The following is a 27,092-nucleotide window of genomic DNA, read 5'->3' as shown; positions in this document are numbered from 1 at the left end:
CAAATTTAGAGAATTGTTTAAAAGAAAATGTGTCGGCTGCAAAAGATAATTTTATTTGTGCATGGTTGTCTTTTTTTAGTCTTCTTGGTTTAAACCGCTATTCCAGGATGGAGCCAAAAGACCATGCAATTTCTCAAGAAAGAGCTCAACAATTTGGAATTCCAAGTTGTTGTGGGCTATATCTCGAGAAATGGCCATATTCCAAGTTGGAGCCCAATGTTTCGAGTACATTACCAAAATGGCAGCCGCAATGGACACAGACGAGGGAGAGGTTGGGGAAATGTCTGGGGTTTCTGGTGACAAAAGTGGCAAAAAACGATTTGAAGTCAAAAAGGTTTCAGCTGTTTCTTAACCTATATACACGTTTCTTAATAATTTATGATGAAAAATACTTAATAAAGTGGGGACGTAGTAATTATGACCAACTGAGGTTTACTACGGGTTTACTGCGACAAAGCGTAAAGACTACTCGGGGTGGAAAACGAAAAAAAAAAAGGAAGTATTTTAAAACTGGCGACAGTAATTGATTAAATACTCGTTAATATCATTATTAATGACCTCCAGTTCACAGGATGTATTAGTGACCACGGGGGCTCTAAAATGACGTGTGTCATGTTGTTTGCCGTATGTGCCAAGAATGAAATATTCCACATTTATTGCTTATGTGCTTCACGAAGTAAAATTCCGTCAACCAATTGTTCTGAAATTTATTTTTGCCTGCTTTGCTTCTTAAATTATCGTAAAAAATCACTAGTCCGAGTTTCCTTTGTCCATTGCCACCCCATTTTTGATGTTTGGACATAGGGTAGCCACTTTCTAGCCGACTTACCAAAGTTGAAAGACTTTTCATCAAGATTATCTGTATGAAATCAACAGGAAATAAGATTTATTTTTAAAAAAATCACAAGCATTGCATTCATCATGTCTTTAGTCTGCAGACAGATGAGACGAAAGCACATCATTGTTGAAATCTGACCTGGATCTCGCTATTTGCATTCCATGTCACATGACTATAGTATACATCTACATGCATCTAGCATCAATTTGATTGACCTATTTTGGGTTGTTAGACTTTGTGATCATTTTTTCCCAAGCAAATTAGTGTAATGGGCTGACCCACTGCAGTTTTCATACACACTAAACTAGCTATTGTGAGCCAGTTCAGCAAACCATGTAATGGTGGTTTATATCTGATCTCTTTGCCTTTTAATTACCTTTTTTTAAACTGCCCGAAGGATAGTTTTACATCAGCTCCAGTCATGACTGCTTACTGTTTATATGTGCTTTTTGTTACAGGCATGTACTGAAGTGTTTATTTTTTGTTCTATTTTTGTAGGATCATAGAAATCTTATTTTTTTATTGTGTTTTTAGCATGACACACATTTCATCATTGGAATGAAAGCTTTCTCAGCTAAATTTGATTTTTGTGACATGCCCAGTGGACTGTTACTTATTTTACAGGAAGGGCTCAATCTGAAATTTGAGAGTTTCTGGGCATCAGGCTTTTAGATTTTTTTTGTACTGCTCTTGGCATGATTTGAACCAGATGACTCCTTGTCAGGTAGTTTGTGTATTAGTGTATTATGTCACTTGATTACATACACTTCACTAGAGTCTGCTTCTGCCTGTGATACCTTTGTATACATGCATGAGTTAAAAAAAATGATATTATAGAGGAACATCAAATGAAAGTCATAATATAATATGCTAGGCCATGAATTACTGGATTTTCCAGGTGAATTAATTGCGGTATTTTCACTGGAATGAAATACAAATTATATTTTCTCACTGGCATACCTGTCATCTTGTAAGGGGTGCATGTAAATTATACTTTATTTTTTAGTTTTTGTCAGTGTACAGCTAACCAACCCTTTCTTACACATTTTTTTCTGATACAAATTTATTGGGTTTTTTTGTGTTTTTTTTAAATAATTGTTGATCTTGGGAGTCTGGATGTAATTTTGTTTCGAAAAATAAGCATGATCCAGAATCATTTTTAGCTATGCGCCAGCAACATGAGGATAACTTTAATCTGCTTTGAAAAATTAACATTAGACACGAAGATCAGATAGGTCTTTTTTTGCACCATACTCAGTGTTAAAGTGATAATGTCTTGCATGGAATTATTGGTTTTATGTCAAGTAAAAAACCCAGATCTTGCGTATGTGGCATTAATTTAATTTTAGCGTGCATTTTAAGGTGAGCAAAGGCACGACAAAATATTTAAGTTCTATTTTATCCTTTTATTCTGCCAAATGCACACACAACACATACAGTTTTAGAAAGAACAATGATTTATCCATTTTTTAAAGATATTTTAGCAGATGTACATTGCCTGAAATTAAGCTTTGAATTAAGTGGGTCAGATGTGTAATCCAAACAGGAAGATGCACAGATACTTAGTGACATCATTTCCATGGATCACAGATATGTTACACATATTTATATAAACTTTTTGACCAAAATTGGTACAGTAAATATCAAATTCATAACTTTTCAAACACTACATATGCAATTTTAGTAGAACTGATCACCAGCTTATGAGGTATAAATTTCTGAACTGCTACTTTGGCGATTTTGTTATTTTTAGATTTCAATTTTTGGACAGATCCTGATGTAATAGCATAGGGCATGGATAGACAACCTACACCATGCATGTCACAAGGTGGCCCGTCAAGAGTTTGTGTGGCACATGAAGGGCAGCCAGCGAAGATAAATCCAAAGAAGTTAATATTACACCTTAAAAATGTCTTTTTCAAAATACCTTGCACATGTTTATTTTTGTTTGTTTTACTAGTAACGACTCTTTCGTTTTTGAGTTGCTCCACACCTGGATCATGAAGTGCTTAAAAATACCTTGGAGGACTATTGCATGCTGCCTGTCAAGTGTGTGCCTGTATTAACAGACGATGACCAGAAAAGTAGCTTTTGTAGCTACTGGCTGGATATTATCATCCAGGGAAATAGTACTGGTGGCATCTGCTTCCCAAATCTGAAAATAGTTGTTCAGCGACTACTTACCTTGCCTCACGACAATGCAGACTGAGAGATCTTTTTCTGTGATGAAAAAATATATATTGCATGAAGTCCCTGAATGCAGAAACACTAACATCTTTTTTACAGTGTAAAATAAATATTGACACCTGCTGCATAGACTTTAAGAGCCTTGATTACATTCTGAAAAGTGCAAAAGGTGCATGTATTGAATATAATAATGTGTGTGTGTTACAACACATTAAAAATCAGAAGAATAAAATAAAGTTTCAGAAATGTAAATAATTATGTAACTGTGTGTAAAATTAGTTCATGTATGGCATTTGTTTTAAAAATGTTGATTTTTATGTAATGTTGTTATTATATCTGACCAAGAAATTTTCAACCATGTTCAGTATGGCCACCTTGGTTGCAGATAACCAGATTCAAACCCAGCTGTATACATATACTTTTTTCTTTAATTTGTGTTTGTTTTACCTTGATTTGGGAAGGAAATATATGTTAACTATTAATATTTTCTGTGTGAACATAAACAAAACACAGCAGAAAATAAAAGGCTAACTGCTGACATTGTTGCACAGGATACAGTAAGCAGTCTGTAACTTCAGTATGCTACACATATTGATAGCCAACACATTTGAGCATAAAACAAACAGAACATTGATTTGCTCAGGGTAAATAAGGGGTACACCTTGTAGGTGAAAAATTAACTATTTTCACTTGTGGCTGAACCACTTTTGAAAATACCAATTTTTGTACCCACTTGAAATATGTTATTCACTTGTTTCAAGTAAATATCCCTTCCCTTTTTTCTCTCTCTTTCCATATATATATATATATATATATATATATATATATATATGAGAGAAACAATTTTTGTGTTTTTTGTTTGTTTACATAATATAGCACCTATTGACAGTTTTTTATAGGTAGCTTGTTCAAAAAACAGTGTCATTGAAAAAGATCATACAATAAACTCATAATGTGCACACTAATTTTGATTAAAATAGGTAGTGTATGTAGTGAAGAAAGCTTGGACATGTTTCAACTCATATTTTTACATTCTTATATTTCTGTATTTCAGTGGAATGCTGTTGCATTATGGGCATGGGGTAAGTTGTTTGGTCTCACTTTCATTTTTGTTGGTACAAATCAGTAGAGAGTGACATATACATACTGTTGTAAAGGGCCAAATTTGTACGGTGTTCATTATGTATTTGTGGTTTCTCACATGTATTTTGTTCTTAAAAGGGGAGATAATGGAACCTACTGCTAATGATAACTGTCAAACTTTGTCTTACACTGTAGATTCAATGATGTTCAAATACCTATAGTCAGTAAAAGTGTTTATTACCCATTACATCATTTATATACCCCACCCTACCCCAATTAGGATAAATTTCAAATCTCATCTTTTGTTCCCAAAGTTCATGAATTTGTCCTTTTCTTGCACAATAAGGAAGGGGGGGATACAAAATGTGTCCTTGATTGGAAAAGTCAGCAAGAACACTGCATGATGTAACAGACTGATATAGGAGATTAAGTGCCTTACCTAGATGGAAACCATTTATGTAATATTCTGATGATATGATTGTACCTGTAACTCGGATAGACTATAATGTCCATTATCAAAATTCACTGAAAGACATCGATTTTGTTTGGATCAGTGGCTGTCTGGATAACTGATAAATTTATACAGAAAAAAGTTTGTATTCGGGGATATAGTGTACGCCCATATGAATGAAAATTCAAAAACGTTGAGTCCACAAAAAATGTTCCTGTATGGAGCGAAAATGGTGGATACAATTTCACACATTTAAGTCTGAATAGAGATAAACTGGAGGCAATATTGATTGTCTTTTTTTTTCCTAAGTGAAGTGTGTGTGGTCATAGTCTTTTTCTAGAAAGAGACTTTGCCTAGCACATTCAGTAAGTGCCATTGGTTTTGGTAATGTTGATATTACAACAGATGTAGAGAACAAAATATAATCTGACAAAATGCATTTACACCCCACTGATTATGTTTTAGATATTACATTTTAGCTGGATGCAGTGACAGTGCTATGTGTACTTTTTTGGTTACTGCTCTTCATGATTTTTTTCTTTCTTGACAGTGCTCTGTTTTCACATCCTAGTGATTATGCTAAGTTTTTGCATTTATTTCTGTTCCAGTGACACTGTTGTATGTATTATGAAACCCAATGAGTATATTCATCAAGGGAGGTATTGCTCAGTACAGTGAAAAGAGGGTCACAGTGGCCCATCTTCATGGTTATGGTTACTGCTCATCATAGACAATGTAATCATAGTGTTCTGCTTTTAAATCCTTGTGATAATGTTAAGTTTTTGCACTTAGCTCAGTTGCAATGACACCATTGTATTTACTGTATGAAACTTGATAGGTATAGTCATCTTGGTTAGTGTTAATCAATATGAGCAAAAGTAGGCCACAGTGGCCTATAGCTGAACCCATCCTAAGTTAGTCTTGATCACTAGGCCATTAGATGCAATTGAATTAATGTCTTGTTGATACAAAAGTATAGTATATAAAATTGTGTGGTGTAGTATTAAAGAAATAACATGTCAAAATATTTTTAAAAAATCCAGTTGTTCCAAACTTGGGATGAATAACCATTTCATCAAAATCTTATCTTGTACTCCGCATTTTTTTTGAGCCAGCCATAGGGTTTAACGTAGGTTGCACTTTTGTATCAGTGGCTCAAAAAATAAGAAATGCCCACTTGGGCATGAATGACATGTCCACATGGCATGGCATCATATAAATCAGTGCAAATATCACACGTTTATGTACTTGTAATGTTTCTGGTAGTTAGTTAATCCCTTTTCATGTGCTGTGCATTATGTAGTCATTTGAACCACTCCAGTGGCCTAGTGGTTAGAGCGTCCAGCTCAGATGCAGGAGGTTGTGGGGTCGATCCCCAGCCGAGTCATACCAAAGACTTACAAAAATGGTACTAACAGCTGCCTTGCCTGGCGCTCAGCATTAAGAGGTTAGTGTTAGGACTAGTCGGCCCGGTGTCAGGATAATGTGACTGGGTGGGACATCATGCCACATGTCTGTGGCATGATGCCCAGGTGCTAGACATCACTATAAACTGCCACACTGCAGACATCTTAGCGATATGACTGAAAAATTGTTATAAGCTATGTTAAAAATCCAAATTACACACACACACACACACACACACACTCATGTAGTCATCTGAGTAACAGGGACTGATGTGTTGAGCTGAGCTAAACTATTTACACTGCATTATGCTGATTGCCTCCAATTTAATGGTGTGGTAAATGAGAATTGGAAGTGATGTAAAATATTGGACCCTGTCCATTTAGAAAATACAAGGGGCCATTGGCCATTATACATTGATGTTGTCATTTATTAACTACTGTTTTATATTTTTGCTTTGAAACTGTAATAATAGGTGGGAAAAAATTATATCTTGTATCCATTTTCCATTTTGACCCTAGAGAAAGAAAAATTTATCTTTGAAATCCACCTTGACCTCAAATCTGGAATTCCACTTTTGATATTAGGTCACTACTCTAATTAATCTTGAATCTTTTAATAATTTTTATTTTCTTTTTGCAGACATTGTGGTAGACAATTGTGCCATTTGCAGAAATCATATAATGGATTTATGTAAGTTGTTTGAGTGAGTAATAAATTTAGTACAAGGTATGTTACAAGTTAGATGCATAGTGGTGTAAGTAGTGTTTCCCACAGGTCATTTTAGGGTTTATTATTCCTATGTCAGACCATTGTTTTCACATCCTGCCAGGCTCTTTTACAAAAAAATTTCCCTTTTCTCCATTTCAAAATGCTTCTTTTTGTGACAAGGTAGCACACATAGTCACTTATGTGCATGATTTAATTTCTGTGATTGTAAGCAGTGATAAAGTTGTGCCCAAATCTTAGGCTTTTCATTGTGCCCACTGATTAACACCATGTGATAAAAGGGACTTTTGCTTATTTGAACTGCTCACCACTGTGTGTATAATCAAAATGCCATTTTTCATTTCCTGTGAACTCCGTCGTTTATATAATCTGTTTAATTTCAGTATCATTTTTTTATATTCATAAGTGTCAGGAATCCAGTAGATATGACTAAAGGGATTATATTTTCCAACATGAACTGTCTTTGCAGGCAATATCTGGGTATAGTCAGTTTTATTTAGTAGGTATGACATGTATTTTTTTTCTCACTTTAATTACCATTTTGGTTAGACCACAGAGTAAGGCTCTTAGCCTGGGTTGCTGAAGTTAACACAGCTCCAATAGGTTCTAACATCTGCTGGTAAGTCAGCATGAAATTGACTATTGTTTCCTTCATGGTATTGCTATCAGAGTAATATAGACTCAGTAATTTGAGTTCATGATAAGGGTCACCTTGATAACTAATCGGTAAATTTGGGCAGACTTTAACCTTTCACATTGTTGCTCTTTCAGGTATAGAATGTCAGGCTAATCAAGCATCTGCCACCAGCGAGGAGTGCACTGTGGCATGGGGGGTGTGTAATGTAAGTATTAATAGTACATGTTAATGCAGAAATATTCACTGAGGACTTGATTTCAGTTTTTAACTTGACTGGTCATAGACAAGAACAGCTTTTGAGATTGCTTGCTGTCTGTCAACATTCAATCTCTTGGTAAATGTTTTGTTATCACTACTTTATCTAAAGTACTTGGAGGATTGTAATAAAACTTTACACACACATATATCTCAATGGATGGTCCTAAATGAAAATTGTGTTGCTATAGCTACCAGTATCACTACCACAGTGGCCATTTTGAAAATCTTGTTATTGCTACTCCTTTAGGATGAGTGGTCATATCAACATTGCGTTTTCACCAAAGGACTTCTTATGATGTCTTTATGGTCTTTAATGAAAATTATACTGATCTGCCATTTGGTATGGTTGCCATAGTAACCATCTTGTAAATCTGGTTATAGCTACACCTGAACAGAATGTCATATTGAAATGGACTTTTCACCAGAAGATTCATTATGGTGTATAGTTGGTCCTAAATGAAAATGGTTTTGCCCTGGCTGAAATTTTGTTTTTGCCACTTTACCTTGATAGGTGGCCACTACATACATTCATTTAGTGGAAAAAATATGCCAAAGTTTAAGCTGTTTAGTAGTTCTGGGCAAAATAATGGTAACTCATGCCATAAAGATAAGTGTTTCGCAGAAATATTCTGATTACAGTAATGTTTGGAAGGGTAAATTTTGCTGCATTTTTAAGACATTGGGCTATTATTGAACACTTTTGACCAAAAACGCATTTTCAGAAATTTCATCCTTCATAATGTTTCTTGGTTTATATAGAGTTTAAGGTTGAACACCATTCACCATTTTCTCATAAAACAAAACTTTTTATGTAAAGAATGTTAGCCAGCATTAGGTCTTTAAATCTATGTTTGTGGTCTTTGAAAGTTTGGGAAAGTCTTTGAACGTATCATTCAGAATTCTGTAGTAACCATGACTGTGTATAAAGTATAGTTTAATGTCAGCATCACATTGAGTACACTCCAATGTTGTTTCTGTTTGTCTGAAAGCAATATGATGGTACACAGAAGATGGGGGCATATAAATTCTATTTATAACAGCAAGATAACTTCTTGATTGCCCTGTTTGTTAATTAAAATTATAGTACACCTCTCCCTCAATAACTCGCACACAACGGGGTCCACAAACATAGACTGCACTATAAGTAAGGCGCGAGTTACCAAGGGACCTCAAAAAATTTTAAAAAATGGCTTTGACATCGAGAAAACCATATGGGGGGGTTGCGTTAGAGAACTGGGCTGTTTAATAACTGAATCATCATTTACCAATCACGTCAATAATAATTTTTAATAATGTGCTTTTTCTAATTAAGTTGTTCATTATTCTGTTTAAATAACATTTTTTTCTCTCAAAATATTCAACATATGAAAGATCATTCCAACTGGTTTGAACAACCATCATGTGTACGTGAAAAATCTGTAATACATCACTGCTTTTTGTTTTCTTGATGAGTCTGGTTCCCATACTGGTATTTAATAGTATCTTGCCAAATCGGTAGTCCACAATTTGGAAACTAGACTAACTGTTGATACACCACCAAACAAGATTCCTTTTTTTCTTCAAAAAATGCAACATTTATTTCGTGACACGTCTATCGCAAAACTCAATTTTGTATTGTTCAGTTAGTACAGTGTTAATGTCGTGATTTCATTGGAAGTAATAATGAAATTTCTTATCATCCCGGAGGATATATCTAAATGCCAGTTCAAGAATTCTCTGAAATTCGCTTGCCCACAATGGTACGTATCTGTGAAATCAAGCTCTTTATTTTACGAAGTATTCTTTTTGCTTTGCTGCCTTGTTATCTTTGATCACAGTTATGAAAGAGTTGGTTAATTTAAGGTAGTTTCTGTTACATACACAATAACATTTTTTACAGTGTTTGATTGATCAAATGAAATGAGTTCACCTGACATACAACCGAGCCGCTAGATTTTAAGTTAGTCTGATTTTTGTGCCTTTTAACTTTTCTTTTATTCCACCTCCATTTTTTTATTCAAAAGGCATAATTAATGTGATAATATAAAGGAGGACAGCTTTTAATTCAGTGCAACAATACAACAAATACTTACGCAAGTCAGTTATCAAAACACGGTTGGCACTTAATTAGGTTCTCAGAGAAACGCTCGCGGACATAGCTGTTATGGTAGATTGACGCATTTTACGTATAATTACAAGAGGACACATTGCACTTATGACGATTACACTTAAAAGGAACTAAAAGATGGAACTAGAACCCAAATTTCAATTGATAAAAAATTATTTAATTTGTATTTATTTAGTAAAGTACTGCCTCCACTCGGCATGACATTTTCATTGATCAAAATTTCCTTATATATTGTTAATTGCGGTGTACTTGGAATGTCGTTTGGAAAGAAAATTAAAAAATTGTATGAGTTATTTTTAAATTTGATATTTCGTAGTGTTGATTAAAATTTCCAGGTACTATCTACCGTTTTCAACGATAAAACAAGCGATACATCAGAGTTTCGTTACCAATTTTGATCACGATTTTCTTCAAGTTCAACAAATAGAGATAATATTTTAGGGTATTTTCAGGTTTAAAAAATGGGATCCACGCCTGACACCGTGTTATAAGCGGGTTCGCGAGTTATTGAGGGAGTAGTGTACTTTTGTTGGCATTAGTGAAATGATCATGCTTGCATTTTATTGGGTTGTTCCACATCCTGATCGTATCTATGCAAATTAGCAGTGGGCTCACCCACTGCAGTCTTTGAACACATCTCACTAGCTATTTTCAGCAAGTTAAGCAATATATGAAATGGTGGTTTATACCTGACCTCTTTGCCAAAAAGTTACTATTTTAACTGAGCAAAGGATAGTTTTACATCAGCTTAAGTCGTGACTGTTTACAGTTATATAGGCTTCACTGTGGTGTTTTTTTCTTTTATTTTTGAAGATTACTGAAAATTGTGTTTTCTTGAAACATGACTGTGTCAGGTGGTTTGGGAGTACAAAATTATGTTTTTAGCATGACATGCCATGTTAAAATTTGATTAAGCTCAGATTTCAACTTCACATAGGATAGTGGGGATCTTATTTGTAATCAGATTGCGGCGTGTTATGGAAGGTGTGTCAACATCTTGAAAATACATTTCTGCATTTCATCAGCACAATCTTAGTTTTCTCTGATAAATTTGTTTTGGTTTTTTAACAAACACAATGAGAGCCTCTTTTAAAATACAAAACAGGCCTAATATGATATTAGAGGGGCCCCGGGATTTTGTTTAGCACTGCTGTGATGGCTGTAGCATTTGTGATGTACTTGTGTAAGATTATCACTAGTCAGGATTGTACTGGTTATACCATCAGTGACGGAATATATAAAAAAAATGATTCCCAAATTTTTCTCCCAAAACCCATCTATGCTAGCCAACAGAATGTTTTGTCAACCTATATTATAAAATTGAAAATGTGAAAAGTATGTGGGATTATTTCTAAATACATATGTAACCTTTAAAGTTACTCGTGTTGTGATTTACCCTGTTCAGCATCAAAATTATCAACAGTGAAATGCATTAATCAAGAGACTGGCTCTTTGATATATGTTGATGTCTTTTTTATCTGCTATAGATCAGAGAGTATGCATACTCTTTAATGTCAACTACATATAAGCTTTAACAGTTTTTAAAAAATGGTGAGAAGAAAATAGGTTCATATTTTCAAAATACAAACTGTTTATATGTGCTTCTATGGATTACATCATATTCATGATGACCCAAAGCTGTATTGAGCTAGTTTTCTTATTCCTGTTGTTGAGAAGACCTCCTTTTTTGGACTATTTTTTCAGCCGTATGCTAATTTTTCTGTCAAATAATAGATGTCTCGGAGAAAATTGTCAAAATCACTAGATTTAATGGTAGTCATGGTAAATACAGATTGGATCCTTCATATTTTGTGCAGATGAAGCCCGAAAAATACTGACTACATATCATTTAGACAAAACTGGAGAATGGGCAACAACGCAGATAATTCCATCTCTAATTTTTATTTTCATTAAAAAGCATTATTTTGTCAAAGTCAAAGAAGTGCTAATTCAGTGGTTCCCGAAAAACGTAAACATCTGCATTCATCTAAGGGAAGCATTTGTTTTTTTTTTGTTAATGGCTGACCAGCATGGTGTGCAAAGAAAATTAGAAGTCGAAAAGTTGAGTGCTTGCCAGAAGTTTTTAAAGATTAATACATATATTTGGCCATATGTTCACTGTGGTGTGAGCAGATTGAATTTTTTGTTGTTGCATATGGTGTTAGAATCAATCATAAAAGACATGTTGAGTGCAAATCCCACAAGGAATGGGCCAAAATTAAAGCCACAAATAAGTCTCTGTCCTCATACGTAAAGCACAGTGTCAGTGAGGAAATGTACATTATCCCTGCTGAAGTAATGATGAATGACCTTTAGGCTTGACATTAAAAAACAGCTGATTCACTAAGCTGGGATTTAAAGAAAATGTTTCTGAACAACAAAATTGCAACAGGGAAGGTAAACTATTTAAGAATTTAAGTAGAACAGGTAGTATGATACTGGTTTTAGGAAAAGATGTTTCTTTTCTTGGTAAAAGAAAAAGATACTTGTGTATTTTTTCATTAAAGACAATAAATGCATTTTTGGATGAAGTGTTTGTTATTGTAAAACTGTTAGCTTTATAGCTAGCTATACTGCTGACAGCTGTTGAAAACTATTGAGACTGTTTTTGGACTACTGATGGAGCCAGTAAAGGGTAAACTGGTCTGTATACCAGTCATTAGTAAGAGTTGAACTTGGTATAGATCAACTTGTAAAGCTTTTTGTACCCAATCAGGGACTTGGATTTTGTATGGGTGTATATGGAATGACTCCTTCAGAAAATCTCTATGTTGAGGCAAGTGAACCATCACTTTACCTGAAACAAAATTGACTCTGATTACTGGATAAAATCTCATTCGTTACAGAAATCACAGCAATACTCAAAGCTTTAAACTACATTGAAAACTCAAAAAACAAATTACATCATCTTTTGAGATTCCCTTTTATGCATTGAATGCCTTACAGAATCATTAATCTGCCAGTCCATTTATATCACAGATATTACAGAAACATCATGTTCTCATACAAACTGGGATACATGTTTTGTACTGTTGGCTGTCTAATAACGTTTAATGAAATGGTTGGTAAAGTAGCCAAAGCTGTCTTGTTAAAAAAAGGCTCACTGTTTTCAGTGGAAGATTTTATATACTGACTTAAACAGTTGTATAAATTGTCGTGTTTGTCATACTTGGCTAAATAATTGGATTGAAAATTCCACAAACTTAGAAACATTATATTCATTGTTACTTTGTATAGAACAAATTGGAGAGATGAGTTGGTACTGTGTTGATCATGTATTGGACACACATTCCCAACTTGTGGATACGTCCTGTAAAGTGAACCACATCCAGATCGTATACCCTGACAGTAGAACACATTCTTGTTGAGTGTACCGATTTCTACCCTTTGATGTGAACTGCTAAAGAAATTGTACAAGGACATAATATACCTGAACATCTTGAACTTTTGAAAGAAATGTGGTTTATGCAACAAATTTTTGATCATATTTTAAGGATTTACCTTTTTTTATTTACATATTACAGAAAATTATAGCATATATACATTTCTTTATTATATATTTTATCGTGTATCAAATTTTAAATATTTTACAAGAGATTAAGATACTTAATATTTGTGCAGTTCATATTTTTGTAACTTAACTTTTTGTTGGCACCACATTACCACTTTTGTGCTGAGGTGACATAAAACACTACATGCATACATACATACATACATACATGCATACGTAGTCACTTGTCAGCATTTATCAATATTTGTCTGATAAAATTCTGCAAGACATTCAATTTAACAGCTGGTACTTTTGCAGCATGCCTTCCATTTCCACTGTATCTCTAGATGGCTGAAGACCAGGCAGGTGTGTCCACTAGACAACAGGGAGTGGGAGTTTCAAAAGTAAGCCTTTCTTTGTATGTTTGCCTCCATAAATGACAGTCATGTACATAGATGCCAGCCATTCTTAATTTTGCAGAATTATTTTAAAAAATTGTGAAAAGTCGACCATGCAGACAATGATAATGAAATTTAAAATGATATAAAGCTTTTGAATTAAAGTTTGAACATGACTTTTCTTCATGGACACAGGTAGGTAAAAACATAAGCACTAATCAACTGGTTTATATGATTTTTCGGTGTTAAAACCATTGTAAAGAACAAGAAACCAGCTGATTAGACAGTAAATAGGTGACAAGTTTCCTTTTCAAAAGAAAGTGGTTGTGATTTTAGTATGTAAGAAATTGAAGGAGAAATTAAATATTATGGGGAGAGTGAGGGTGTTGTGCCTAATAGAAACTCCCCACTAGTTCATAGTGGTTACATGTGCAAATGGAGAATGAAGTCATAGGATAGACCCATTTGGTTTCAGGGGATGTTCTGTAGAAGTCAGATTAGTAACCATGGGCAACACTGCCTTAAATTATGTGTATTGACAAAAAATTTCATCAAACATGGATGTCAGCTTTGGGTTTTGAAAGGTATCATCTGTATTACACAAAGCCATATGATTTGGAGCATCATATTTAACAGCCCCAATTTATAACTGCAATTAACAGCAGAAGTGTGTTAACTGTCTGCAGTGAAACTAAATTTAATTTATTGAAACAAATAATATTGAAAACATTTGTATGATTCCAGCAGTATTCCCTTTCTGTGATTTTTTTTCCAACACAGGTAAAACACATTGAACCGTCAATTACAGATTGTTTGCTTGCATTTACTTGGTTTGGCATAAATTATTTGACATTTGATCTCTCGATCTCTCTCGTTTTGTCATTAACTGGTTTATGTAGTGCACTTATTCTATAGATGCTATATCAGCTACTGCACTGTTATTATCAATATTCAAATTTAAATTTGGTTTATGTTTCTTATCCAAAGAAATATGTAAATATTCCTTGTGTGGGGACATGCCATAGTAGACGAACCTACCAACTGTCTCCAAAACTGTGCAATGGTCATAGCACCTGAAATGGTCAGCAATTTGTGGGGTCAGTGCATAAACTGCCAGTGCGACCCAGCTTTGAATTTGTATGCTGAAACACCATACAATGCCAAACCAAACCAAATGCACATGATATAAATATTTGGGTTGATTCTGCAAACAAACAAAAATTTCTAGTCCAACATCCTGGATTGTTTTATGCAGCTAATTTTTATAAGCAAAGTCCTGTGTTGATTCTGCACATGGGAATGTCTCTCCTTTGAAGTCGTATGAGGGTTATCTGTTATGGTATTTTCAGCTAATATTTTCTAAACATTTTTTTGGAAGAATTTAGAAAAATAACATTAATTTACAAGTCCATCAAAGTAGATAACTCAGTGTCCCACTTTGCCCTACCTCTCCCCCCATGCCTCGCCCCTTTAGTTTGTGTGCTGGAGTGATGAACAGGAAATCATTCCCACTTCATGATGATTGTTGAATGCAACTCCATTATAAATCTCAGTATGCAGAACTGTTCTCTGTGAGAAACTGCAGAAACTTGGTCAGGATGTATAAGGAAATGGTAGAGGACTTTTCGTTAATCCTCTCCACCCTCACTGTGATGCTGTAGAAACAAAATATTTTGTCAGCTGTTCTGTAGCTGATTAGAAACAACACAGCTTCTTGTAGAATCCCTACATCAATCTAAACTGGCACAGGCAACCACACAAAATGGCTGCAGAGATGAAGAGTAGAGAAAGGTGCCAATAATTTATGAGAAAAACTCATGTTTGTGATTTATTGTTTTCATCCAACCTCAAAGTTTTAGATGTGGAGGCTTCAGCATGCCAGTTATTCTCACTGGACTGTGATTAGTGCTGACTGTATAGGCATGTATCTGCTGTATTTGTAATGAACAAGATTTTTGTTCCAGAATTCCTGACAACTGTGTTTGTGAGTTATCATCCTTGATAAATGTAGTAAAGCTGCTTTTGTATTATATTTTCCAGCATATATTATATAATGCACCAAACATCATTATGATTACATCACAAGTTCTCAGAATAAATTAACTTGGATCTCATGTGCAGATGTGTTGGATGGTTATTTGCTATAAAAGAACAGTGAGGACATAGAAGCTGGCACTGTGATCGCAAAGTGAAATCACTCAACGATGTAGGTCTAGTTGAAGCACTGAGATTGAGAGGACTATACAGTATAGTTCTGTTGAAAGTGTGTTGAGATATATTCAGTAGATCTTAAAAATGTCATAGTAATGATATCGTGTGACCTGAGATTTCATGTTAAAAATCAGTCAGTAGTTTTTAATAATTTGGTGTGAGATTGAAAATTGCTTTTGTAGATTTGAAGTGGTTTTGCCGATTATTAATTGGTAATTCAGATACTTGGGATTTAGGTAATGTTGTACAAGTAGTAAGATGGAGGAGATGGGGGTAGACCACCAGATAATAAGGTCTGTAAAGTGATATGAATGTTTTGTGAATGGCATTATGATGGCAATGCTGCTGTCAAGGTCGAAGTCCCAGCAGATCTGGATGCAAGCTTCAGGTACACACTGATATTTGGTAAGTTTCAGTTGTCGACTGTTGACTAACAATTGAGAAAATTATGGTTATAGGGAAAAAGTAACCACTTGCTTTGTCACTGAACTTGCATCTGGAAGGGGACCTGAGTTATCTTCCATATATTTATTACAAATACAGATCTGTTTACTGCTTCAATTTCAGCATAGCTTCAGCAGAAAAGTTTACAAATTTGAACTGCAGTTTAAGATATCAGTGTTTGGGTGAAGTCTGTTCAAAGATAGAGCATGTCAGCATTCTGTGCATTTATAAGGCTCTTATTGATCACTGAATCTCTTGAGAATCTTAATTGCGTGCTACATTCAGACTTCTTTAGGACTGTGAGTATGGTCAAATCCATGAATTTACGTTGTTTACAAGTAAATCAGTGGGATTTATGATCATTCTGGGTAACAGAGGAGAGGATTTTCTTATAATGAAGGCATGCATCAAGGATTGAGAACTTAAGCAGCCAGTTTATGTAAACTGTTGTTGGTAAAGAAGGGTTGGTGGGGGCTCAGCTGATAGAGAATCATCTATGGTAAAGTAAAATTAGAAAAAAATAACAGTCCAAATGCTAGTACAACTGTTGGTGTTAGACCAGCTTAATTCTTAGAATGATAAACAGGTCTGCAAATGGTTTTTATTAACCCCATTTTAGGACAAAAGACTATTAATGAATATTTTATAAAATGGTACCGATAAATTTGGCAGAAATATTTTTTTAAAAAAATCTTACATACCTCTATTATTACACCATCATGATGACAAAGCTGTCATTATATGACATCTTTTTTTCAGACAAGACAGAAATATGGACAAAATGTATTAATGTTTAATGAAGTAGAAGTTTTTGGTTTTTATAAAATCGACTTTCATAAATGTTTGTTTTATTCTAAAATATTTCTTTATTTTTCTATTACAGGTATGGGCATTAATTGGGGTAGACGAAATCTCCATTCTGTTCACATTTTAAAAAGCTTACCATCCATTTTCAATATCTGGAAGAGCAATTTGACTTTAAGTCTGATAAATGTTGAATTTTTATGTCATTTTGTATTGTGTATTGTGTAAATTAAAAGTGGATTCATTGACAGATAGTTATGAGTACTTTTATCCAGTCTCGGATGGTGAATTTCAGTTACCTAGACATGAATTTCAAGTTTGACTTCGTCACTGAAAAACCAGTCTGCATTATGATTCTTGTGTTTGTGCTACATGCTGTGGAAGAAATTTATAGTACTTTTATCTAGTCTCAGGTGAATTCAATTTGTATAGACATGAAAAGTGGAAATTTAAATTTGATTTCTCTACCTATATACCAGTCCATATTATGATTCTTGCATTTGTGCTGCATGCTATGGAAGAGATTTATAGTGTTAAAAGCTCACGGTTCATACTTTTCCATATCATACATTGCTGCTCTAAGGCTGTTTTGACTACTAGGTGTACTAGGACTTGGACCATTTAATAAGTAGGGGGGTGGCTGTGTATGTTACAGAAATAAAAAAAAAGACAAAATGTACCTCAATGCTGCATTGTACCCCTGCCAGGTACATATGTACTGTCCAACAAATGCGAAAAGTTATGCTAGGCATGACTTATATCTGCAGATTTTTCAAATATTTATCACTAATTACAATCTCAAGGCCTTGTCTTCAAAGTTTAGTTCTTACCTGCTAACAATGTGTAGCGTATAAGTTCCAGTGACTCCCCATCTAAGCTTCTGCACTCACATTATGTTTGAATCCTACCATCGGACCAGCCTGGGTCAGCTACCATGGTGTGTCCCTGTGCAAGGCACTTTACTCCAATTGCCGTGGCACTAAATGACCTATTTGTGTTGCTGTGCCATAAAGCATCAATCCAGATCAAACCACAGCTAATCTGATTGGTCAGCGGTAGAGTCGAAAAACATTTTGCCATTTTTTCACCTAATAATTGCTGAGGCTATACTTCAAACCATGGTATAAATTTAAGTCTTGCATGCAGAAATAGAAAGCTTGTGCAGAGTGATAACAATCTGATATTTAACCCCATGTCATAAATAATCTGTCAATCCATACGGTATATAATCAATGAAATTGATAATTCCCACAAAGAAATACATTATTATATGTTCATTTTTGTTTTTCTCCGTTTAAATTGTCAGAATGGTGCATTATTTTCCCATTCTGCATGGCTTCATCCTGCATGACAGAGGTGTTCAAAAAATAATATGTATTAGGAAATACTTTGATTGTAAACAATGTACACTCGCATTGCAGATACTTTAGCTTTTGGATTAGATTTGTTTGTCGATGAACTAAAACTACTTTATCTATTTGAAAGTAGAGATGATAAAGTTAATGATGTGGATGACCTCATGAGTCGCAAAGGAAACTTTCAACCAAGCAAATGGATGAACGTGGTATTTGCAAGTCCACATTAGACATGAGACATGCAGTAATGAAAATACCATTCTCATCATTTAAACAGTTATTTCAGAGAAATGTTCACAACTATTTGCATATCAAATGGTTCAGACTATGACCTGTGCTCTCTAGGGTCTATAACAATAGCATAGGAAAGTGTATAAGGCCAAGGGTTATCATGTCTCCCTCAGAAACGTCCCATTTTACAAGTCCGTTGAAACATTAAATTTATAAAAAAATGCAACTAAACGAGTTTTTGGTTGAAAACCAAGAGCCTCGGATCCAACAAGCCAAGTTGACAAAGAAGTTTTATTTCCACTGGTTAAATGGACTGTCGCACTGCAGCTACCTTGTACAATTTCCCCCCTTTAACTTTTTTGATACAATTTTTGGATTTAAGTCCCTCTACTGGTGATATAAGCCATATTGCTCATGTAAATAGCTGGGGTCCCACCAGCAAAGAACATGCAAATGACAGGACATAAATTTATGTATTCTTTAATATTAGTAATAAGAAGAATAACAATAAATATGCTTACATTTTTTGCATCTTGAATTTTTTTAAAAAAAAAAGTGTACTTTCTAAAATCCAAATTACATGGGTTCTGAAACATGATGCATACCACGAATTGTATTGTTGGCTTGATTTCCAACAGAAATTACATTTTTCTTACTGCACTGACTAATCCAAGGGCCTGAATGGTTAGAGTATCTGCCTTGGATGCAGAAGGTTTCGGGCTTGAACCCTGGCCAAGTCATACCAAAGACTTATAAAAATGATGCTAGCAGCTGCCTCGCTTGGCACTCAGCATTAAGAGGTTAGTATTAGGATTGGTTGGCTTGCTGTCAGGATAATGCTCCATGTCTCTGGCAGAGCTAGGCATCGCTATAAACTGCCACATTGTAGACATCATAGCTATATGACTAAAATTGTTAAAGCTACATTAAAAATCTAAATGAATCACATTACTGCAAAATGAAATGTGATATTTCATAGCATCTTTTTGACAATTTCAATTAAAAGAATTCATATTTTTCCCATATTATGATACCAAACAATCAATGACAGAACAGAAACAGCTGCAGTTGAATCAAGGCCAGTCCCTCCACTGCTAAAATCACATGTAAGTTAAATCATATGGATTCACCTAGCTAATAAATCCAGTCCATCACAAATAGCAAAGCAGAATTTAGTTGGATCAACACAAATCAAAAGCCATCCATTCCAGACCAACTGGAAAAATGATTTCATTGTTTCATAACTTTAAATTTCGATTTCCAATAGACCAAAACAACAGTTAATTTGAAAACTAATGCTGACCATGTAACCAAGTTCAAAGGTCCCTGGATGGTGCTATGTGCACGTTTTTACTGTGTATTGGTGAACATATGGTTGTGTATTTACTTTGGAATCCATCATAAATTTAGTTACTGCATTTCGTGTAGTTTTTTCTTTTTGTTATTCAGTTTTAGGTAGAATGCAAAATGAGTATATAATAAAATGGTTACTACATTTGTTTGGGAAAATGTGTACATGTTTGTTTACTGAATAATACTTTACTACTAAACTCATGTAGTATAGCTCAGAAAAACTCATTCATATTTTCCAATACAAGTGCAGTAACCTATAATTCTTAATGACACAGTCGGTGTAAAATCAAATTCATCGGCATCAGTATGTAATGGGGATGGTCCAGTAAACGTGGGCTCTATTTTTATAACTCTGTGGTCTTAAAGCAAGTAATAGAAGGAAGCAAAATGAGCAAGTTTTGTAAAACTTGAGAAATAATTTCATTCTCTAAGTTATAAAATGCAAATTTAAGAGGAACTTAACAGTTTTGTGAGTTAAATTAAAATAATCCTAAAAGTTTTATCATAAGTACAGTGAAATGAAATGGGGTCGATACTTTAAGGCCTCCTTTTTTGGCCCAAAACTCAACATTATGTCAGTAACTGTATCTCATAATACCATGCCAAGGAATGTTTCACTGAAAAACTAAAAATTGCAATTTATATTTATAAATTATTTGATATGACATAATAAGCACGTGATCTTGATATCACATTTAACCATTTGTGCTAAATTCGAGCTGTTTTTAAGAAAAGGTGGTCCACATGCGGGAACCAAGTTCATAGTTTTACAGAATTTAAAGGTAATGCATGAATAACCTTTTACTAGAATATTGTTTTGGTTCCAACACGTGGACAAACTGACATTTCTACTACAGTGAATGCATAAAATAATTTTGATATGTACCACAATGACTATATTTCCACTGTAACATGTATACATATGGTATTGTGTCAGCATTATAAAATACACATTTCATTTTGTTCCTAAGTAAATGGGCGTATATTTGTAAAAGTCTGCACATTTCGCAATATGTCTGAATCTCCAAAAGACACTAAAAACTACCAGATCATTGAGAATGTTTTATCGTTGGACATATGACGTTTTTAGATCATCAAACACATACAAATTCAAAACGTATTCTTGCTTGCACTCCTCCGTAATTAAAAAGATGAGACACATGTGACGCACTATTCAAGTACAATGTATCACATAATGCCCATTTTCTCCTCATTTTTAATAAGAAATAATTAACATTAAAACGTCACAGGTCATTTACATTATTTTTGCCTTTTATCTGATTGCGTTTTGGGACATTCTGAATACTGGGATGAGGGAGTTAAATATAGTAGAGGCATATGATGGAAATCAACCCATAAAAACAACAAGCTCCCTACGTTATTATTTTGCTAACGGGGTTGTAATGTCGCCCTCTTATAAAGAGGGGTGGTTAATTGGGTTTGGCTGCATTATCCAGAGGATGACCTACCTCGATATTATAGCATGGCGGGAGTAAAAGAAGAATGGAATTTCAACTGAGAACTGAGCGAGAATACTGGGGAGAAACAAAACAAAAAAAGCCCACCTTTGACAAGAAAATAACAAATTTAATCAGAACAAAACGGTAATTTAAATTCAAGTTAGATTATATAAGTAGAATTTAAAAGGTGTGTCCAATTTGGATGTATTACATCATCATAACGAGCGCAGTATCCACGTTTGATTGCATCACCTTCATTCACTTTGACCGTATAGCAACGTCTCCTAGTTCATCCTTCCAAACACTAGGTTCTGCCCCTTCATGAACTTCTGGCCCTTTTCCTCTGACCTCGTCCTTCTTTCTCTCTTTTTCCCATACTCCTGTCTTCGGATTTTCTCGTCCTTCTCTCCGAAAGCTGTTCCTTAAAGGACAAATTTACCCCATAATAACGTATAACCTGTATAGACATGCATACAGTTCACTTAATCGTTATTCAGAGCCTGTGGCTATCCACACACCACGTAAATTCTGGTTTAGTACGGTAGGACATTGACCTCACTTTCCAGCGGCAAGTCTTACTAAGTATTACCATATTAGTTTACATATGCTGCTACATGTTCGATTACTAGTGCATGAAATTCAAAAGAAATTTAACTCCTAGCATTCCTTAACTACAAGATTATCCAAGCCTTACAAAATTAGATATAATTAGGTAATTATCGTTAACTCACGATGATCTGTATCACCCTAACGACAAAGGAAGTTATCTCATATAACCATATGAAATCTACACATATGAACATCGCATGCAATCAACTCTGCCAGTGACCTATTAACTGTATAATTAAAAAGGTAAATTGCATAACAATTATGTCATTCACTTCCAATGAAATCGAATAAAATATATTGCATAATAACTCTAGCATCAACATATTTTCATGAAATTGAATAAAGCAAGTTGCATAACAACTCTAACATCAACACATTTCCATGAATTGAATAAAAGATAGAAACCTAGTCATAGCAAACACAGTCGCATAAAACAAGTAATCAAATAAGAGAATATTACGTGAATAAAGCGCTCTCCGTTACGGAGTTACGGATCACTGCCTTCTCACCACTGTCTGCGTGGGTTCGAGTCTCGGATTTGGCCAATGTGGGTATGTGAGAAAGCTTGCCAGTAGCTTTTCGAGGGTCGGTGGTTCTTTCTGGGGACTTCCCGGGTTCTTCCTCCACCATTAATACTGGCCGCCATGTATAGCCTATCGTGTGCTGAAAAATGGCGTTAAACCCTACAACAACAAGCTGCTTATCTTTCAGGACTTCCGCGTTCTAGCACTAAACATGCCTTTCGTTTTACACGACGACCGACCAGTACCTTTCCTTGTTTCACGAGGAAAGCACTAATCTTTAGGCTTCCACGGAGTCGAGACAAAGTTTCCTCTTCTAAGAATTTTCTAGACTAAGAATTTACACTAGGGTCGTCACTTTATAGTCAGATTGCTCTCAAGTGTACGCCCTAATATATTCTACCCAATCGTAGGCAAGGGTTTCTAATCTTTCCCAAAGAAATAATTTCCTTCATCAGATTTAGACAGCTCAGAATCTGTGTAAGACTGTGTGAAAATTTCCCTTTGAAAATATGATAAGTGGACATAGGTTCTTACCAAGCGGTTAGGGTCGGTAGCTCAAATGTTTACTTCAAAGGACCGTTTTAAGATACCCCGGTCAATTTGACTGGGTCGGAAATATTGTTCCTTGGAAGTTTACACTGAACTGGGGGAGGAGGAGATGAACGACGAAAGTTTGAAGTGACCTTTCACAAAGACTTCTCTGGCTTAACTGTGATAAGACTTTGTTTGCTAAATGCATTCAACTTTAAAATTTTTGTAATTCAAAATTCGACACTTCACAGGGGTCTAAAAGAGAATGAAATGAAATATTGAAATAATAATGTAGTGTGTCTTGCTCTTACCATGATAACTTTAAATAGTATTGTTGTAATTCACTTTGTAGGCTGTATTCTACCACTGTATAAATTCAGTCTTTAACTCTGATGAACCTCTTGAGGGTATGAAGTAATAATGTGAATCACAAACATGCATGTTATGAAAGTACAGAAATCAGCGTTGAACAAATTTAAAATGCAGTATTGGTAAGTATTATTATTCAAAGTTTCCTATTTGAGGAATTGATTCCATACACAGATGTACAGTATCTTCTGCTGAATTCTAGATTTCGGTCTCCAGCTGACAATAAAACAGAAGATTAAAACAGAAACAGCGGAATGTAGTAATCAAACAAGCATTTATTGAAGAAAGGTTATCTTGCAGTGTTATAAATTTGACTGCTTATAATGGACAGAAGAGAAAAAATAATTTTATGGACATAATTTTAAGGACACAATTGATCTGAGCCCAAAATAAACCCATATTGTAAAATGCTGTCTAATAATTTGCCTGTGACGTGTTTGTAGAGATACATTTGAATGACTATATCCGACTACCGCTAAATCGTAAGCATCAGCTTGGGAGCGTAATTGTTTCTTTTCTTTTAACTATATATTTAAGTTTTATTTTATTTTATTTTACCTTCAGTGATTTAAGTTCCTCTTGCATTATCTCTTTCTGTCATTTGCAATTTTGTTTTTAAATACTACTTTCAACTTGTTCCTTACATCTGACATCTAGCTCTTTATTATTTATCATTCCACTTCTGTCTATTGCTGGTTATTACAATACTGGAGGGGACGGAGACTTTTGTGGACTATATTTTGCATTTTTACCAGTGATCAGTTGCTGGATTTGGAATGGTATATAGCTGTCTTCATTTATCTTCTGTATATACGTGTTCTATATGAACTTTTGTGGATTTTTAAAAAAAAGAGATAATGTTGAGTTATAATTGGGTATGCCAGGCTAATGATGTTGATGATAAGATTATGGGTAGGGGGAGCCTGGAAGAAATACATTTGTATTAATCTGTCATAATGTAATTTTAGTTTTCGACACACTCCATTCTGGAGACCCATTTGTTAAATAATAAGAAACCAGTGCCAGTTCAGTGAATGTCTTTACCAATATTTGTAAAACTGATATCCTTGGTCAGTGAAGTAATGAAACTGCTATGTAGGTTGAATGAGTGTCTAAAATGCTGTATCGTTTACATCTATTGTATGCTCTCGCTCTCTCTCTCTCTCTCTCTCTCTCTCTTATAAAATTGGTTGAAATATCTATAATCCATGAATATAGGTACCGCAAACGAGAACAAAACCATAGGCAATTTAATTGTAGATTTTTAAAAAATTAAACTCAGTCCTTGTTAAAAATCATATACATAATTAATGAAGAGAGAGGGACATGTTTTATCTATATAAGTTTCAGCTGGATCTGATTATATGCCAAAAACAACATACAGCACCTAAGAGAATCTTACAATAATGTGAACAAAATCCAAAATAATCCTAAAAGTTCTATCACAAGTCCAAAAGAATTGTGTTCCCAATGTAATCCATTTCTTGAATTTGCTGTTGTACCAATATCCTTGACTGTGCTGAAGTACACTCTTGATGTGTCACAATGGCATTGGCCAGAATATCTTTGAATAAATTGCCAATAATCCCAAAATATTGTCCAGTCTAATTAGTCATACAAGTACTTGGTAATTCCAATACATAATTTAAATAAATGATTCCTCTAAAATGAAATCTAATCACAGCATTTAATATTTCTGCAGACTGAAAATAAAATATGAACAGCATTAAAAAAGGAATAGTAATAATTATTTATATCTCCACGACTCTATTATGACACTCATCACAATTCATCCCCAAATTACACTTTGCAATACATTCCCACGTGACATATGCTGCAATACTACATCATACCAATGAAGACTACCCAAAAATGTACACAGGTCATTATCAAGGCTATAAACAAGATATATTATAGCATCATTATCCCAAAATATAATCTTTAATCATTGATAAAAATTAATTATGTAATCTATTTACACATGATCATTGCAATCAACAGTCATGGATACAAGTTAAACAGACAGTATAGATATACATAACACTGTCACTAATGATCCATTCGTTCATTTCTTCTTATTTTTCGTTGTCCTCTTTAGTTGGTATTTCAAAACAATCAAGTCAGTAGATCTCGACCCAGTGATTAATTTTTCTTGTTTTCCATCAATTTCAATTACAAATAACTCTACTGTGTCAAATGTGTGCACTACTGTGAATAAAATAGTATCATATTACTTCAAAAACTGAATCATGATTTCATACATTGGACCTTGATTTTATAGTTTACCTGATTTTTCTTGTATAAGAGTGAAGTCATATGATCAACACATGTCCATGGGTAGGTGACTCAACACTGTGGACAATTAGCTGTTAGTATGCTCTTGATTATGGAAGTTAATATTTCTTTGTAAGATTAATTTAGGGACCAACCATTTAATTGGGGACAGGTATCTTTAGAGCTGGGATATGTTTTTATTTTTTTATTTTTTATTTTTACCTTCAGTTTAATGCTTTTCAACTAATGGATATTGCAGCTTCTGGTTTTCTATAAATCAGATCGAGTATTTTAAGCTATTTATGGCCTGGAAATTTTTATCAAATAAACTACAGCCCCTTTTTCTCTTCTGAAGATAGCATGGTCAATCCCAAAATCCATAAGTCTTCTCATCTGAGACCAAACAGCCATTTCGTCAAGAGACCATTTAGCTTTCTTGTCTGACTAAACGATATTTGTGAACATCCTTGTTTTTCTCCTGTCCATTAAAATCTAAGTTCATACATGTAGACATTGTTCGTAATGTCTCATACTTACACTTGTAAGTCTTCGTGCATACATGTAAAAATTGTTCGTAATGTCTCATACTTAAACTAGTAAGTCTCAGTGCATACATGTAGAAACTGTTCGTAATGTCTCATGCTTACACTTGTAAATCTAAGTGCATACGTGTAGAAATTGTTTGTAATGTCTCATACGTACACTTGTAAGTCTCAGTGAAGATGATGGATATAAATTATTACTATATTTTAGTGCTTTCGTCAACAGTCTTTTACAAAACTTTGAATAAGACGCTCCAACTGCCATCATAATCACAACACTACTCCACTCAAAATATATCCTTTGTAATTGCTGCCCAGCAAAGATCAAGAAGAACACATTGCTTTAGTTGAACATCATTCAGTTGATGGGAGGAAAGGTTGGATGGGTTTTGAGCTGCTTTGGAAAGTCTCAATCAGAGGCCAATGACGAGGAAGAAAGCAGTGACATTTTGTCAGAACTAAATCTTAAAAAATTCTCTGATAAGAGTGACAAAAATAGAAGAGATTTCTATTAGGGTGGAGAATACTGATAAAAGGTATGAGCAGTCTAAAACATCAGATGGAAAGCTTCAAATAAGAAACAAATGACACAGTTTGAAGAAATACAAACTGGAAAATAAAATCGTAAGGGATGGAATATAAGATAAGATAAGACAAATGCTGCCCTTCTCGAACTTACATAGACTTTGAAAGATATTGATGAAGTCCAAAATGCAGTTAAAAAAGCAAAGAATACTTAAAAAAAACAAACATAAAAATAATCGGAGTTGAGAGACAAATGGGGAAGACCTTCTTCTGTTCTT

General features: G+C 34.3%; 2 protein-coding genes across 8 annotated transcripts in view; one reads left to right on the top strand and one right to left on the bottom strand.

Moving 5' to 3' along the window:
• Positions 1 to 219: 219 nt before the first annotated feature.
• Positions 220 to 17,289, top strand: LOC149797504 (E3 ubiquitin-protein ligase RBX1). Its single transcript, XM_089962318.1, has 6 exons — positions 220 to 334; positions 4,080 to 4,107; positions 6,606 to 6,656; positions 7,464 to 7,534; positions 13,503 to 13,588; positions 17,121 to 17,289. The coding sequence occupies exons 1-6, from the start codon at positions 239 to 241 to the stop codon at positions 17,131 to 17,133; spliced, it is 345 nt and encodes a 114-aa protein (XP_089818444.1). The 5' UTR covers positions 220 to 238; the 3' UTR covers positions 17,134 to 17,289.
• A 4,243-nt stretch (positions 17,290 to 21,532) lies between these two features.
• Positions 21,533 to 27,092, bottom strand: part of LOC149797503 (uncharacterized) — a 28,710-nt gene continuing 23,150 nt past the window's right edge. For 4 of the 7 annotated variants that reach the window (XR_016421838.1, XR_016421835.1, XR_016421836.1 and 1 more), the window contains exon 2: positions 21,533 to 21,861. Coding sequence is in view for 1 of the 7 variants with exons in the window: in XM_089962316.1 (XP_089818442.1) it covers positions 21,699 to 21,861; positions 22,510 to 22,679 (333 nt within the window). In the remaining 6 variants the exon portion in view is untranslated. The other 3 variants (XR_016421834.1, XM_089962316.1, XR_016421837.1) reach the window with 3 other exon arrangements.

The sequence above is a fragment of the Sinohyriopsis cumingii genome, chromosome 6, assembly GCF_028554795.1.
Source record: "Sinohyriopsis cumingii isolate HCF-2022 chromosome 6, ASM2855479v2, whole genome shotgun sequence".
Taxonomy (NCBI): domain Eukaryota; kingdom Metazoa; phylum Mollusca; class Bivalvia; order Unionida; family Unionidae; genus Sinohyriopsis; species Sinohyriopsis cumingii.
This window is presented reverse-complemented; position numbering and strand designations above follow the sequence as displayed.